A 16,084-nucleotide genomic window follows, 5' to 3' on the forward strand; every position below is an offset into this window, starting at 1 on the left:
ATGAATTTTCGCAGCGACTACGGTGGTGACGAATGATATTTTTTGTGTAACCAATAAGAATTGTGGGATTTAACCTATAGTTTTCAACCTTTAAACTTTAATTGTTCAGGGCACGTGGTGATTCATGCATAACTAAACATGGACATCTTTTTACCTTTCGGCGGTGGTGGTGTATTGTAGATAGGCCTACCTAGGCCTAGTTAGAAGCCTAACAAGGTACCTTCGGAATATAAATGAAGTATTTAATTGTTAGTTGTTGTACTGACTTCTATAGGCAGAGCCCTACTGCTGGCGAAAAAGTTCAACAAGCACTTAATTAAATTAATATGAATTAGTTTTAGATAGGCCTAGTTTTAGGCCCTTCTTATATAATGCTAATAGTAATAAGCTAGCTAGGCCTAGGCCTACTACTAGTAGAGGGCCTCCTAGCTAGAGCTAGACTAGATACTAACTAGCTAGATGATGATAGATAGAAGACTCAGCAGTACCATCCGATCCTGCTGTCACTGACAGTGTCTGCTGGTGGTGTCTGTGGAGTAAAGAATCTATGGTTTTACATATACAGGCTTAGGTAGACAGGTGGCATTAGATTGTTTACTCTACAGTAAAAGTAACAGGATAATACTACTACTAATCTATATAATACTATAGTTATTATACTAACTAGCCTACTAATATGCCTAACCCCCTACCAAGTCTACTGTAGGTCTATTTAGCTAAGCCTATGAGTCCGACAAAGTGATGATTCCAAAGTTAATTGTAACAAATTTTTTCCAGTTCAGTTGAAAGATGCCGAAAAGAAAACCGCTTGACAAGAATTTTGTACGGAGGCACTCATCACGCACAATTCGAGTGCCACAAAAATTTGATGCTGCACCTGTCAAGCATGAATGCAACTACTGGTCTTTGTCGCAAAAACAAAGTTTATTAAAAACTTTAACAACGTAAGGATGGATGGTCACAAAATGTTAACAACATGTCAACCCCCCCCCCCCCCACCCCCACACACTTTTTAGTGGGGGGAGGTCCCCTCACTTTTCAACAGCAAAATCTTTAATTGTTTAAATGAAATAGAAAGTAAGAATGACTATAGTATGACATGCATACCGTATCGTATGTCATTTCAGAAAATACAGTATCTATTTCCTTGAATATAACCAGTGGCACATCAGGGTCCAGTGCCTACAGTAGTAACCCGAAAATATTGTATTCTTCCAGGCGAAATTTTGATGTGCTCAGAAATCGATTGAAACGACCTAAAAATTACTCAAAGAGCCCCCTGGCCCCCAGCCTAATGTTGTGAGCGAAGCAACATTAGCCTGGGGCCAGGGGGTATTTCATTTTTATACATCCGCCCATATACATAATTTATACACATTTATAATTTCCACTAGTATAATAGAATAGTAACCAAAAACTAATATAATATCGGTTCGTAAGATGCGTATTATGCGTTGTTTAATAAGTTAATTAAATAATTGAATGTCACTGCATTTTTCTGCCGTTGGCATGCCAGACCAAAATGATTGCCCTCTTTGGACACACTTTCATAAAAGCTTTATATAGCAATATTTATTTTTCAAAGTTGAGAGGTCTGCTGATTGAATTAAATTTTGTAAAAACAAAATGACTCTGGTTTGGGCTGAACCAAGCACCGTGGATTAGTAGGTTAGCTTGTTTAACACCAAGCTACAGTGTCATTAGTGTATTTTTAACTTGTATTTAAATTATACAGATTTTCTAAACAGTATCAGCAGCTGAGAAAATTAAGTCCAACACACTTGAAGACTTTACAGAAGAGTATCAAGACGAAGTCAATTGAAAACATTGAAGCTTATATCGAATCTCTGACACGCATAAAAAGTAAGAAAGTTAATACTGTAAAATGTTTATTATGAAATAAAATTAAACAAGTGGTTGCGAGTAGGGTACCCATCAAATCAAAAATTAAAAGCACCAGCAGAAAAAAAAAACACTTATTAAAATTTCTCAACTTCCTATAATTAATTTCAGTAATTAATTTTCGCATTAAGAGTTCTGTAGGCGCTTAAAATGTCATAAAAACCAACCAATCCTGTGTTTTGACATTAAAGGCCAGGTGCCGGTAAAAAATGTCTATTGATCATACATTGAATAAATATCCATCTATTATAGTTTCCCCTATGTTTCAGAATTTTTGGGATTTTATTTGCGTTACACCAACTTGAAAATAAGCACTTATCAGTGGGGGAATAGTTGAAATTACAATGTGAAATCTATTCTTTTTTACACAAATGTGGTAAATAGAGATGCATTTAAAAAAAACTAAATATAGGTAATATAACTTGAATTTTACATTTGTAGTATTTTTATTCAACTTCAAAGGTTTATTTTTATGCTATAGCAAAAATTATCCACCATCTTTTTTCACCTTCTAGAGAGTCATCAGACATGTTATTATTTTAAGTTAAACTACCCAACTACTAAAAAAAAGTCTTCCTGGCTTTTATAGCAGAATTTTGCCAAATTTGTATTTGACCATTTTAAGGGAAACTCATGTTTTTTTTCGTCTTGATTTATATTACAAATATTTGATTTATGTACAATTAACCAAATATTATATTTAAAATTCATGCCTGTACCTGAGCTTTAATACAGTTGTGGAAATGAAAGAAAGATGACTTTTTGGGTGTTGTTTTGTTCATACTGTAATGGTTTTACCAATCATACTAATCATAATTTTGCAAAATTGCATACATTTCCATCATTCCATAGTAGTAGTCACGCATAGTACTTGAGAACCCTGTAAAAGTATACCAATAAAGAAACCAAGTTTACATTATTATTTGTGGTAGTATGTAAGTGGAAAGTCATATGATTGACTTTTATTTTTGCTTTTAACAGCTGAAAAGAATACAGAGGTTGAAAATGCTGAAGATGATCCTCAATTGCAGGTAGGCCTACTGTAATATTGACAAAATACATAAACAGATCATTAAAACCATTATATTATACACGTCACACCATTGTTCAGAGAGTTAAATTGGCTACCCATCATGGAGTCACATGTTAAATTTAAGATCCTGCTGCTGGTGTTCCGATGCCTAAATAGTTGCGCTCCAAAATATCTCTCAGGATTGTTGACAGTCAAGAAGGGAAAGCGAGAACTAAGATCTAGTCATCAGGTGCTACTGGACATTCCAAGGAGCAAACATAGTTGGGGAGATCGGATTTTCAGTGTTGCTGGACCTAGGCTCTGGAACCACCTACCCTTGAACATTAAACACACATCATTATTGAGTCACTTTAAGTCACTACTCAAAACTCACCTTTTCTGATTTTTTTACAGCGCCATGAGCAATGAATGTTGGAATGGCGCTATATAAATCGAACGATTGATTGATTGATTGATTGATACTGTATCAAAAATCCAACATAAGCTAAACTTATTCCTATCAAATAAAAACAAATTAAAGCCTCATTTTGAATTACTGTATAAAGTTGCCATCATCATCGCCGGCAATAAAGTAATACATTTTATTAAACTAAATTTATATTTTCAAGCCTTGGGTTGAACTATTAGAGGACCAAGCTGAGGCAACTGGGTTAGATTGTTCATCTCAAATTTCCAAGGTTAAGTTGATATTAATTAGTTTCTAAAAATATTAAAAAGCAAATACTTTATTTATGTGTGTGAAAGAGCAAAAGTATATTAACAACAACATCCAGTTTGTCATCCTCATGTGTAAACTTTAATGCAATGGAAAGTGCCATAAAGTACAAATAGTAAACGTATTGAGCAGCTACTAATACTACTGAAGAAAGATTGTTAGTACTTGTACAATTCTGCCTATAGGTTCTGCTATTTTGGTATATTTAAATGTGAAAATTGTCATTACAGATGCTTTCTACAGCTTCAAGAGATAAACATGGTAGCTTCTCCACTGACCCAGACTTTAAACGTCTTTACCAGTGGATTGATGCATTAGTACAGGATAAAACATTACCAGAACTCTCAAACATTGGTAATTAATGAAATATGGAGAAACAAATTATCACTATAGTGCATCATCACTATCCTCATAAACTAAAGCATCACTATCCCATACAATATATGCATCATCACTATCAATATTATCATGTATGGTGAATCATCACTATCCACATAGTATTCATTATGACTATCATCATCACATCCCCATACAATATATGCATCATCACTATCAATATTATCATGTATGGTGAATCATCACTATCCACATAGTAGAATTCACTATGACTATCATCACTATCCCCATACAATATATGCATCATCACTATCAATATTATCATGTATGGTGAATCATCACTATCCACATAGTAGTATTCAATATGACTATCATCATCACTATCCCCATACAGTATGCATCATCACTATCAATATTATCATGTATGGTGAATCATCACTATCCACATAGTAGAATTCAATATGACTGTCATCACTATCAATATTACCATGTATGGTGAATCATCACTATCCACATAGTAGTATTTGTTATGATGGTCATCATCACTATCCCCATACAGTATGCATCATCACTATCAATATTATCATGTATGGTGAATCATCACTATCCACATAGTAGAATTCAATATGACTGTCATCACTATCAATATTACCATGTATGGTGAATCATCACTATCCACATAGTAGTATTTGTTATGATGGTCATCATCACTATCCCCATACAGTATGCATCATCACTATCAATATTATCATGTATGGTGAATCATCACTATCCACATAGTAGAATTCAATATGACTGTCATCACTATCAATATTACCATGTATGGTGAATCATCACTATCCACATAGTAGTATTTGTTATGATGGTCATCATCACTATCCCCATACAGTATGCATCATCACTATCAATATTATCATGTATGGTGAATCATCACTATCCACATAGTAGTATTCAATATGACTCATCACTATCCCCATACAGTATGCATCATCACTATCAATATTATCATGTATGGTGAATCATCACTATCCACATAGTAGTATTTGTTATGATGGTCATCATCACTATCCCCATACAGTATGCATCATCACTATCAATATTATCATGTATGGTGAATCATCACTATCCACATAGTAGAATTCAATATGACTGTCATCACTATCAATATTACCATGTATGGTGAATCATCACTATCCACATAGTAGTATTTGTTATGATGGTCATCATCACTATCCCCATACAGTATGCATCATCACTATCAATATTATCATGTATGGTGAATCATCACTATCCACATAGTAGTATTCAATATGACTCACCACTATCCCCATACAGTATGCATCATCACTATCAATATTATCATGTATGGTGAATCATCACTATCCACATAGTAGTATTCAATATGACTGTCATCACTATCCCCATACAGTATGCATCATCACTATCAATATTATCATGTATGGTGAATCATCACTATCCACATAGTAGTATTTGTTATGATGGTCATCATCACATCCCCATACAATATATGCATCATCACTATCAATATTATCATGTATGGTGAATCATAACTATCCACATAGTAGTATTCACTATGACTATCATCATCACTATCCTCATACAGTATATGCATCATCATCATCATCATCAAAAAACTGAAGTGATGATTATTGGAACGCCACAAAGGCTTTCTTCACTCTGGCCTATAAATGTTTCTATTAGCAACTTACCTATCAAACAGGTCACCCAACATAAGCATCTTGGCATCATTCTTGACCATCGTCTTACTTTTATTCCGCACGTTGATAAGTTGTGCAACAAATTAAGTTCCTCTATCTCCATCCTCGCCCGAACTCGAAAATTTGTCCACCAAGCTACATCTCTTATGTTATACAATGCTCTTGTCTTACCTCATATTGACTATTGTTGTTCTCTCTGGGGCTCACGAGCACCACTCGTTGCTAAAGTCCAGAAACTTCAAATTAGAGCTAAAAGAGTTATTTTGAAAGTTCACCCTCATACCCCATCCCACCTTATTGATAACACCCTTTCCATCTTATCCGTTTCTCAACGTTATCAGTTTCAACTTGGTTGTCTCGCCTATCGGGCTTCCATCAATACCATTCCGGATTACATCAGTCGCATGTTAACCAGGACTCAGCCCGGAAGTCGACCAACTACCAGATCCATCTCTAATTGTAATTATATTGTTCCTCGACCTTCATGTTTCAGTTATAAAGCGCCTATGTATTTTAATATGATTCCTAAAATCATTCGACAATCTGAAAATATTATTTCCTTTAAACGTGAACTTAAAGAATTTATTTCCAGCTAATATTGTTCGTATTGTGTATATATATATATATTTTGTCTGTCAACGATTTTAACTTCTATATGAATTTTAATCACTATCCACATAGTATTCATTACGACTCATCATCACTATTTTCATACACTCACAGTATGTAATATCATTATCAATGATCATATATTATGATTATCATTGTCAATATTCTTCATATCCAATATATCACTATTATCATGCATCATCATTACTATCGTTCCTATACTTGCACTATATATTATCATACATCAGCATCACTATACTTACACTATACAGTCATCATGTATCATTCAATATACAGTATCACTATTGGCATGTGTAATCATCACTATCCGTATCATTGTCACTATTTTCATATTCAATATATCACTATTGTCATGCATCCTCATCACTATCCTTCCTTTTTGTACTTACACTGTATAGTCACCACATGTATCACTGTCACTATCATTCAATATATCAGTACCCTATATCAGATATGATGGATATAATTTTTAACAGCTTTGTTAATGTTTCTTTAGATGCATTGATCATCCTAGATTGTATGGAAAACCTTGAGATGTTTATCAATGATGTTGACACAACAGAACAAAAAAACTTAATGATAGAGAAAAGTGACAAGTTAAAAGAATTTCTTTACAGCAATGAAGACTATGTTGTTACAACTGAAATGTGTGATGAAATTGATCAAAATGAAGATATTCGTCCACGAAAGAAAAAAAAGTCTAAAATATCAATTGCAAGCTCAACAACTGCAATAGCTTCGAAAAATAAAATAACAATGAGTATGTCAAGTTTAAATCCCTTTGGTGTACCACCTGATATGTTGAACTTTAAGCAAGGTCATGAGACTGTATGAATTGACCAAACAATACGTTCTATTGGTCAGTTGTTTTTATTAGGTACGATCGTAAAGAAGAAAAGATCATGCAACTTTTACAGTATCAGACTTGCATCCAATCCAAACATTTACAGGAAAATTTCTTATGTTTTTAGTTATTGTAAAAAAAAAGGTATTAAACATTTTGTTTGCAAAATCTAGTTGTCGCCTATAGATTTGTAACAGACAAGGGTATGTACTATTACCTAGGTAGGTTCTATTTCGCCTGAAATGGAGCCATTTTTGGGTACAAGCTGGTATCCACTAGATTTTTGAATATTTTGACCTCACTGATTACGAATATGGAGGATCCGAAGCAAATTCGGCCATCTAAAGCCCGGCGCACACTAAAGCTTTCGGCTGAGCCAACTGGCTGGATAATTACTTACTAGCTATATATTCAAAATGGCTACCATCGATAAAATGCATACAAGCCTTTAAAGTTAGAATTTTTAATTGATCTGTGTTATTTCCACCTTATTAGCGAGTCCTATATTATAAAGCGTGGTTCCCACTAGAACGTAACGCAAGGACGTAAACGCAGCGCAAGCGTTTCAACCAATGACAAGCGAAGTTATCAATCACAAGCGAATAAGCCATCGATTGTGATTGGTCAATTCACTTGCGTTGCGTTACGTCCTTGTGTTGCGTCGCTAGTGGGAACCACGCTTAAGAGGGAAATATCCTAAATCAAGTGGATCCCAGCTTCTACCAAAAATGCCTCTTGACTCTTTTTCTCGGCTGTCTTTTGAGAAATGGAACCTACCTTTATGTTTCCTTGACATTACATCACCATAGCACTGTTCTAGTCAGTCATACACTACATTAGTAATAAACACACATGTCATTTTAATATGTACAATCAATTTAAAAACAATATCTGCACATAGTACAAACATCAATAGAAATACAGTAATTACAATTTTAAAATTATGGAAAAAGCAATCACCATTATAAAGAAATAACCCCTTTGAAGACGCGAGGTTTCTACCCCAAGTGACTGAGGCTAAATAAGGTATAAAAAAACTGTAACTTTCTGGTGTATACACTACACAAAATTTCATTAAAAAAAATAGACATTTAAAAAATGCATATTTTCCGGAAGGCAAAAACCAACAATCAATCGGATAACCCCACTTATTAGCCCATAACAGTAATAAAATCAAAAAATGGTTTCTATGTACAATTGAATTGGCCTTTTGATTTATATGCTCTTCCCTAGTAACAAAAATGCCTCAAATTTAGAAATGAAAGTTAATGCATATATCATAATAACCTAATTATGGTTATGCAGAAGGCAGATATTAATTATTATACAGGATAAACCACCCGGAACTACCCTTTAAGGAAAAAAGACATGCTTGAGTGGTCAAGGGAGGGGCTTGATACAGTTAGTAATTTGCATAACCAAGAATAACTTCCGGTGTGTGGTAACTCAAGCAGATGACACGCGCGAAAATAATTCGCTTCAACGCTATTATAATCACTCTAATCTTAGTCCTAATACGAAATAAGGTAAAAGATAGACCATTAATGCTTATCTACATTTTCTGTACGATGAGGTATAGGCCTAAGATGTAAACTAGGCTCTAAATAGACTAGTAGGCCTATTAAAATCTACCTACTGAAAATTGAACCAACTAGGCCTACTACTAGGCCTACTCTAGTTCTAGAACTACTGGCTTGGCTAGAGGGCTAGGCTAGGCCTACCCCTTTTTTTCAGGTAGGTTACCCACGGCTAGCTAGGCCAACTTATACTAGGCCTATCTTTACATTAGTAGTACTGTTACATAGGCCTACTCGGACTAGTAGTAGTACAGATAACCATCGCTGAGAAAAAAAGAGCATGTTTCTGTTGTAAAATACTAAATAAAAAAATAGGCTAGGCCTGTAGTCCTAATTAATACCAATTGGTTTTTTTTGGTCATAAATAAAAAATATTAATAGGCCTAATAATAAATATTAATTTCAAGGGCTCATTTTTCATATTATTTATTATTAATACTGTACAGTATTTTAATTGTCAACTTAGCCTAATTAGCACTGCAACCAGCATGGATTCAGACATACTAAGAGAAGGCAGGTTAATCGACAGTGTGGATGAAAATTGGCGAACAGACAAGCTGCCTGCTGAAGACATAGCAGTACCTCAGGCTGAGTTACCAGTTCCTCAACCAGACAACGAACAAACTAATGAGACAATGATAGAACAAGATCAAAAATGGACTGATTTGGCATTGCAAAATCTACAAGAAATTCCAACTTGAATACTTACAAGAAGGCATCTTTTTTTTTTATAGAGGATACAGTTATGACAACCTTGCATCATTGCCACACTCTTTCACCAGCTAATTCAAGTTCCATGCTCGAAAACAATATAGTGGTGGTACTATTTCTTGCAGAAGTTAAAAACTCATCCATATTATTATTGATAATCATCAGATCCTAGATTTGTCTTTGTAATGATTTAACTTAACTACTATGAACTTTATTTGGTAATACCTGTATTGAATTAATAATTACAGCAATTAATAAGGACAAACCACTTTATTAATCATTAAAATATGTTGAGAAGGTAAAATACCATTACACACATTACTGTACTCTGTTTTTTTATGAAATATTTATACTGTTTTATTATAAAACTGTTTAAAACGGTATAGATTTCAAGAGAATATTTTTTAAGTGATTCAATTGAAAAAGAAATTGTAAGTATGAAATAAATTTCCACATAGATTCTCTTTCTGGTGGTTTGTGAAATTTAGTAAGATATTTGATGACTATCCTATTGTACCTACCTATGCCTATTCTGATTGGCACAGAAGTTTTGCTAATGTTTGGCATTTGGCTAGGAAGATATTTGACCACCTCCCATATGCCTAAAATGTATTATTAAAGATAGATCAATCGTTGAAAGCTAAATTTATTTCATGCGATTTCACAGGACTGAAGTAATGATGACAATGCCTTGGCATATGCTGTAAAAAAAGAAAATTAAATACTGTAAATATTTAAATAAACCATTTTATTGAAATATCATTATTGGTGAAATAATGAATAAAATAATTGCCAAAACTAATGAGATAGTAATATTGATTATATGCCTGACCATAATACAAGTACTGTATACAGTATTTATATAACATCGCTTAAAGATGTATTGTCGCCCAAAAACATGAAAAATAAAAATTAATTAAATCAGACTTTGAATATGTTATTTTGTAGTTTTAAAAAATGAAAAAAAATTAATAATGTTTTTACTTATAAAATGACAAAATAAATGGTGAAATTCAACCAAAAATCCATTGGCTGGCAGACAATTTTGTTGCAGATGCAGATCAAATTTTGGGTCAAAGTGGATAACTATTATGTTACATTAAAATGGAATTTTCAACCAAATTTTTTAAAAGAATTATTTATTCAGGGGACAATACATCTTTAATGTAACATCGCTTAAATTCCAAAAACTTATTTATATGATAACATGTTGTATGCAACAACTTAACTATTCATCTAAACAATACCAAAAGGATACTTAGGTCATACATGGTAAAATACATGCATTGAAAAAAAAGTGTTACCTTTTTGATTCCTGTAAAACATGCAATTGTTAGCACACATATCAGGACCAGATCCCCATATGTCAGTTGAGCAGGCACAAAGAGGGGGGAGTGTGATGCCTTGCTTTTCAACCTTTTCCTGCATAGCTGCCCTTAAAGCTCCTACAAACCTGTAATGATGGTAAATCATTTGTAATTGAACTGATGGTGAAATGGTCATCAAACACTAACACATGAAAAATCCAACAACTTCTTCAAATAAACAAACAATAACCTCTCTGTTTCTTTGTTCTTTTGTTTACGTTTACGATGCATCTCCATTATCTCTTTGACGTGCATTTGTTCCTCTCTCTGTCGCTCTTTAGCTTCCTCGGCTGTCTCCCCAGTAACTGGGTTTCTAGATTCTATGGCAGCTCTTACCTGTTCTTCCTGCTCTTGCCTTTGTAACTCTTTCTCTTTTTTAATTCTAAAATACAATGCGTATAGTACCTTAAATGGTTGAAAAGCACAGCTTAAAATTTAATAAGCAGTGGTGGCTGTAAAATATATTCATTTTCATGTTATCTGTAGCCGTGTGCAATATTTTTACATAGAAGTTCAATATGCAAAAAAGTCGTCAGCCATTATTAATTTATGGAACCAACCACTGCAGTGTTTTTTCAGTGATGGGGCATGGAGGTTAATTTCTACTGCACAAAGTAATAAAATGTAGAGCCATAAAGGTCTGCATTCATCTGAATGTAAAATAGGTAGCTTTCGGTTTGCAAAGACCTATCAAGGTCATAAATCTGCTTCTGGAGAGAGCTGACCTTTGACGGCAATACAAAATAACACTTCAAATGATCCTATTACTGTACCTATTAATCTTCTCTCTGTGTTCCTTGCGGCGAATGGTTTCTCTCACTTGTTCTCGTTCAATATCCATAAATAATCGTCTGTACATTGAAAACTGATTTTTTGACTACAGTGAAAAGAATAGACAGTTACAATATTAACATAGGTAGAATAGGTAAAACTCCTATTAAGGGTACAACTTTTTCGGGACCAAATAAATTGATTAAGATATATATCGTTTGTTTCACGGGAAAGTGTAGCATCAATGTTCAGATAAGGGTTGCTTTGATAATTTGTGTTAAAGCAGTCTATGAATGAGACAATTTATCTTATTCAATTAATTAAGAGGACAATTTAATTATTAAAGTACACACCAGTCGTTTTTCCTCTTCCTGTGCCTGTCCAGGATTAACATCAGGAATGTGTAATTTCTGCAATAATGCCATACGTTGTTTACTACTACCCTGTGAAATTATATCACCTTGACCTTCAACATATATGTCTGTATCAAAAGTTACTTTACGAGTTGGTGCAATTGCTGTTTTTAAACAATCACCTTTCCTTCCAATAAGCTTTGTATTGGAAGACACTATATCCTGAGGCACACTGTCCGCTTCTTGTAAAAACTCTTCAGGTTTCTCACTTTCTTTCCCAGGTTGGACCATTTCTACATACGCTTGTGGTATATGTTGCAAGTTACTGGTACAATATGGCTGAAAAATAAGAAGTGAATTCTTCTTGCAATCTTCTGTGGCCATAATGATGATAATGAATTCATATTTTTTATTACGCTTTATATTGTAACCGCTCCAAAGCATAGTGGACCGTCATCTCCCCTATGGCTAAGGATCCCTTTGTGTCGAGTACCACTGGATTCTTGAAAGTGCACAAGCCATATGTGTACACTTATCCGAAAAGACTTCTACCACCAGAACTATGGCCAAGGAGAGCTTTAAAACCTCCGATGTTGTGGCTATGATTGTAACAGCTCGGCCACTCAACTCAAGGGAGACACTTAAAATTTAAAAATATTCCCACATATATCAATAGTACAGTACTTTATAGTTTCCATTAAGGTTTATCTACTTAAGTGAAATACTTACTATATTTGAGGGAAATAATCTCACTTTAAAGTTAGATTGTTGAATATGGCCACAGATTGTTTAAAATTGACTCAATTTTGAGGTCAAACTGGGCTTATAAAACATTGTACTTACTAGTTTGTCTCTTGTGGCTGACATACCCCATGTACCACCAGGTAAACTTTGCTGCGAGGAAAACAATAAATCACAGTATGGTACAAATTTAACAAACATTATAAACATTAAAAACCTAGATCTAAAACCTGATTTAACTGTGTAGTAAATTATCTTTTACAAGGTAAGTTCAGTTACTATTACATCACTACTATCACAGTCAATTTGGTACATTTATTATTTCCTAGATGGCCTACCTTTCCTAAAAACATTTGTTTATCAGCGAGATTACGTCTAGCTCTGCTGATAACTCTATGAATATTTTGTGAATGTTCCTCAAACTGTTTTGTTGATTCCTCCTCCTCTACCTCGCTTTCAGATGTTACCAAATCGCTGCCAATGGCGTGATGATCCACAGAGCGGTACAAGCAGCGATTTTTCTTTGGTGTGTGCTTTTCTGCTGCATGGATTGTTTGGTGTACAATGTTCTGTTCTAGTTCAACCTGTAAACAAAAATAGGAACAGCATGAATTGTGACGACAATAATTAAAATTGTATGGCCCATTTTCCTCCTGTGCTGAACACCGCAAAAATCGTTGAAATAAAATCAAGCTTTGAATAGGGCATTTTGTAGATATTCACTTTTGAAAAAAAGAATGATTTCACTAATAAAAATGACAAAATAAACTTATAAAATATTATCAGGTCAAAATTTGTTTGTTTGATTTAATTTTTCGTCAAAGTGAATAACTATTAAAATAGCCTATTTATTCAACAACATTATTATTGTTAAAATACAGTATTTTCTTTCAGAATATATTATAATATATCTTTAAATGCAAAGCTAGGCTATAAGTATATAATAAGTACAGTAGTAGGTACAGTCAGAAATATTATATAGAGCCTAGCTATAATATCTCTATGAAACCAATGCATACCGCTTTGTATGACTTCTCTAATTGTTGTTGTTTCTTGATTTTCTGTAATTTCTGAACTCGTTTTCGTACTTCTTCTTGAAAGTGGAGTAATTTGGCTTTTTTTTCTGCCTGCTTTCTCCTTATTTTCTGCTCCTCAATTTCAGCTGACACCTGTATTGAGAAAAGCAGTGTCTTTTTTTATTGAAGCCTCCTACTACTAGCTAGGGAGGCCTAGCCTGGGCCTAACCCTAAAAATTAATATAAATTCATCATAATGTCAATGATAATACATGTCATAAATAATAATAAGGCGCTAATGCAGTTTCGTACCCACCCCTTAAAATTACTCAAAATGATTTCAATACTTCATCTAGCCTACTCACGAGTTGTCTACAGCATTCAGCAAGCATAAAATGGTAAAATATTGATAATTTCTTATTTATAACTATTTTTAATCAATTAATAATTGAGCACCCTTCAGAAATCCATCGCCAGCTTAGCTTCGTGAAAATCATCGCTAGGCCTGCCGATGAAAGTACGGAGGCCTCATAGGGCATCGATCTATAGAGGACGCTGTTATGATCATTTATTATGGCGATAATTAAATATGCTTTACATGTTCCTCGTGTAACGGATTTTAAGTTTTTTTCATAAAGAAATATTTTGTGTTTAATTATGTTGTTAATGTTTAGAAATTCTATTTATTTTGACAAATTATATTTTTTGTAAGGGTCCCTAATGATCAGCTTCGGCTGGATGGACCACCCTCATAAAATATTGTTGAAATAAATTAATGAATAGTTGCTTCATTATTTAATGTTTTATTTGATTTTATTTTAATAAACACAACAGGAAAGAAGATAAAAAAGAAGAAATGAAAGACATGAAATGATGTATTCAGTGTCAGCAGAAGTAAAATAAATTCTAGTAATTGATGGAAAACATTTTTATTATAATTATTGTATTACTGTACATTACATTTCAATAAATTATATCTTTCTGTTTTTGTTGCAATTCCTATTTCCATGTATTTGAAGAGGTCTTTCATAGGTGAATAAAAAATGTTAATTAATAATAATATACTTCTATAAAATCTTAAAACAGGGAAACCATTAGCATTTCTAGTATAGCTAGTGATAACAAATACTAAAACAATTAATTCGTCATAGCTTGATTATTGTGTTATAACATTAACAATGTAACTCAGGAATGAAGTACTGTAATTCTTTTTATTCATTTCATTTATTTATTTGACCTACAAACCATAATGTAAAATAAACTAAAACAGAGGAAAATCGGTCAGTACTTATATCTTCAAGAGTCAGCAGTTCCATATTTATCTTCTTTTCTGTGTGAAATTCTACTAGTAAAATGAAAGAACAAATTAAAAACACAACATAATTATGATGATACCCACAATGATGAATACAGCAATTGTATAGTATTTCTTTTCTTTATTAAAAATACGAAACGCATGTCGGAAATAATGAAAATTATAGTATTTGGTGCGTGCTTTAAACGTTAGTAACTACGCCCTCTATAGAACGCAACTGTTTACTCTATTAAACTCTATTAATAGAGTTAATGTCCTGTGAGGCCTCCGTACTTTTATCGGCAGGCCTAGCGATGATTTTCGCGAAGCTAAGCTGGCGATGTATTTCCGAAGGGTGCTCAGTATTAATTGATTAAAAATAGTTTTAAATAAAAAATTATCGATTTTTTTACAATTTTATGATTGCAGAATGTTGTAGACAACTCGTGAGTAGGTTGGATGAAGATTTTGAGTAATTTTAAGGGGTGGGTACGAAACTGCATTAGCGCCTAATAATAATTTGATAGCCTACTCCTAACATAACTAGGCCTAAAAGTTAGTAAATAGGCCTAGCCTAGTAGGCCAAGTACTCCGCTCATTCACTAGGCTTATTAGCCACACACTGTCACAGACAGAGAGGCCTGCCTAGCCTAGGCTAGTAGTAGTAGTAGATGCGTCCTTTACTTACCAGTGCATCATGACTGTAGTACGATTGCGGTGCAATTTCAACCCATGCACCAACTGGAACAACATTTTGATGTCGACTACCTAAATTTCTTTGTGTTTCTTTATGAAATTTGCTTTTTTTTGAGCGTCGACAACGGAAAGAAATTGATGTTGCCATTTTTTTAAATAACGCGCGCCACCTACACAGTAGTATAGGTTTCGACATTGGTGGCGTGGCTTTCATTTATGATACACATTACTTACTGTCAGTATGCTTACTGTACTACATACATGTACTGTACAGTACTTCTGTATTACACAGTATTTTTTAAAGTTATTTTTTAATATGCCATTTTAATGTCACATAATACTAATAGAAATTTGATAAA

The 16,084-nt window shown here is 33.5% G+C and overlaps 2 protein-coding genes across 4 annotated transcripts; one reads left to right on the forward strand and one right to left on the reverse strand.

Moving 5' to 3' along the window:
• The first annotated feature begins 109 nt into the window (after positions 1 to 109).
• LOC140057227 (uncharacterized) lies at positions 110 to 7,367 on the forward strand. 3 transcript variants are annotated; one of them, XM_072102792.1, is made up of 7 exons: positions 110 to 216; positions 778 to 944; positions 1,736 to 1,863; positions 2,884 to 2,933; positions 3,544 to 3,612; positions 3,881 to 4,004; positions 6,852 to 7,367. In XM_072102792.1, the coding sequence occupies exons 2-7, from the start codon at positions 790 to 792 to the stop codon at positions 7,187 to 7,189; spliced, it is 864 nt and encodes a 287-aa protein (XP_071958893.1). In that variant the 5' UTR covers positions 110 to 216; positions 778 to 789; the 3' UTR covers positions 7,190 to 7,367. The 3 variants fall into 3 exon arrangements, with proteins under 3 accessions (XP_071958893.1, XP_071958895.1, XP_071958894.1); XM_072102794.1 differs by having other exon boundaries at positions 119 to 216; positions 783 to 944; XM_072102793.1 differs by having other exon boundaries at positions 174 to 248.
• A 2,452-nt stretch (positions 7,368 to 9,819) lies between these two features.
• On the reverse strand, positions 9,820 to 15,883 carry LOC140056242 (uncharacterized). The gene is made up of 9 exons (XM_072101541.1): positions 15,718 to 15,883; positions 13,739 to 13,888; positions 13,058 to 13,303; positions 12,822 to 12,872; positions 11,979 to 12,317; positions 11,628 to 11,731; positions 11,045 to 11,236; positions 10,792 to 10,940; positions 9,820 to 10,188 (listed from the first exon to the last, which is right to left on the reverse strand). Exons 1-9 carry the CDS (start codon positions 15,871 to 15,873, stop codon positions 10,139 to 10,141), a joined length of 1,437 nt encoding a protein of 478 aa, XP_071957642.1. The 5' UTR covers positions 15,874 to 15,883; the 3' UTR covers positions 9,820 to 10,138.
• Between the last annotated feature and the right edge of the window lie 201 nt (positions 15,884 to 16,084).

This window comes from Antedon mediterranea, chromosome 8 (assembly GCF_964355755.1).
Source record: "Antedon mediterranea chromosome 8, ecAntMedi1.1, whole genome shotgun sequence".
NCBI lineage: Eukaryota > Metazoa > Echinodermata > Crinoidea > Comatulida > Antedonidae > Antedon > Antedon mediterranea.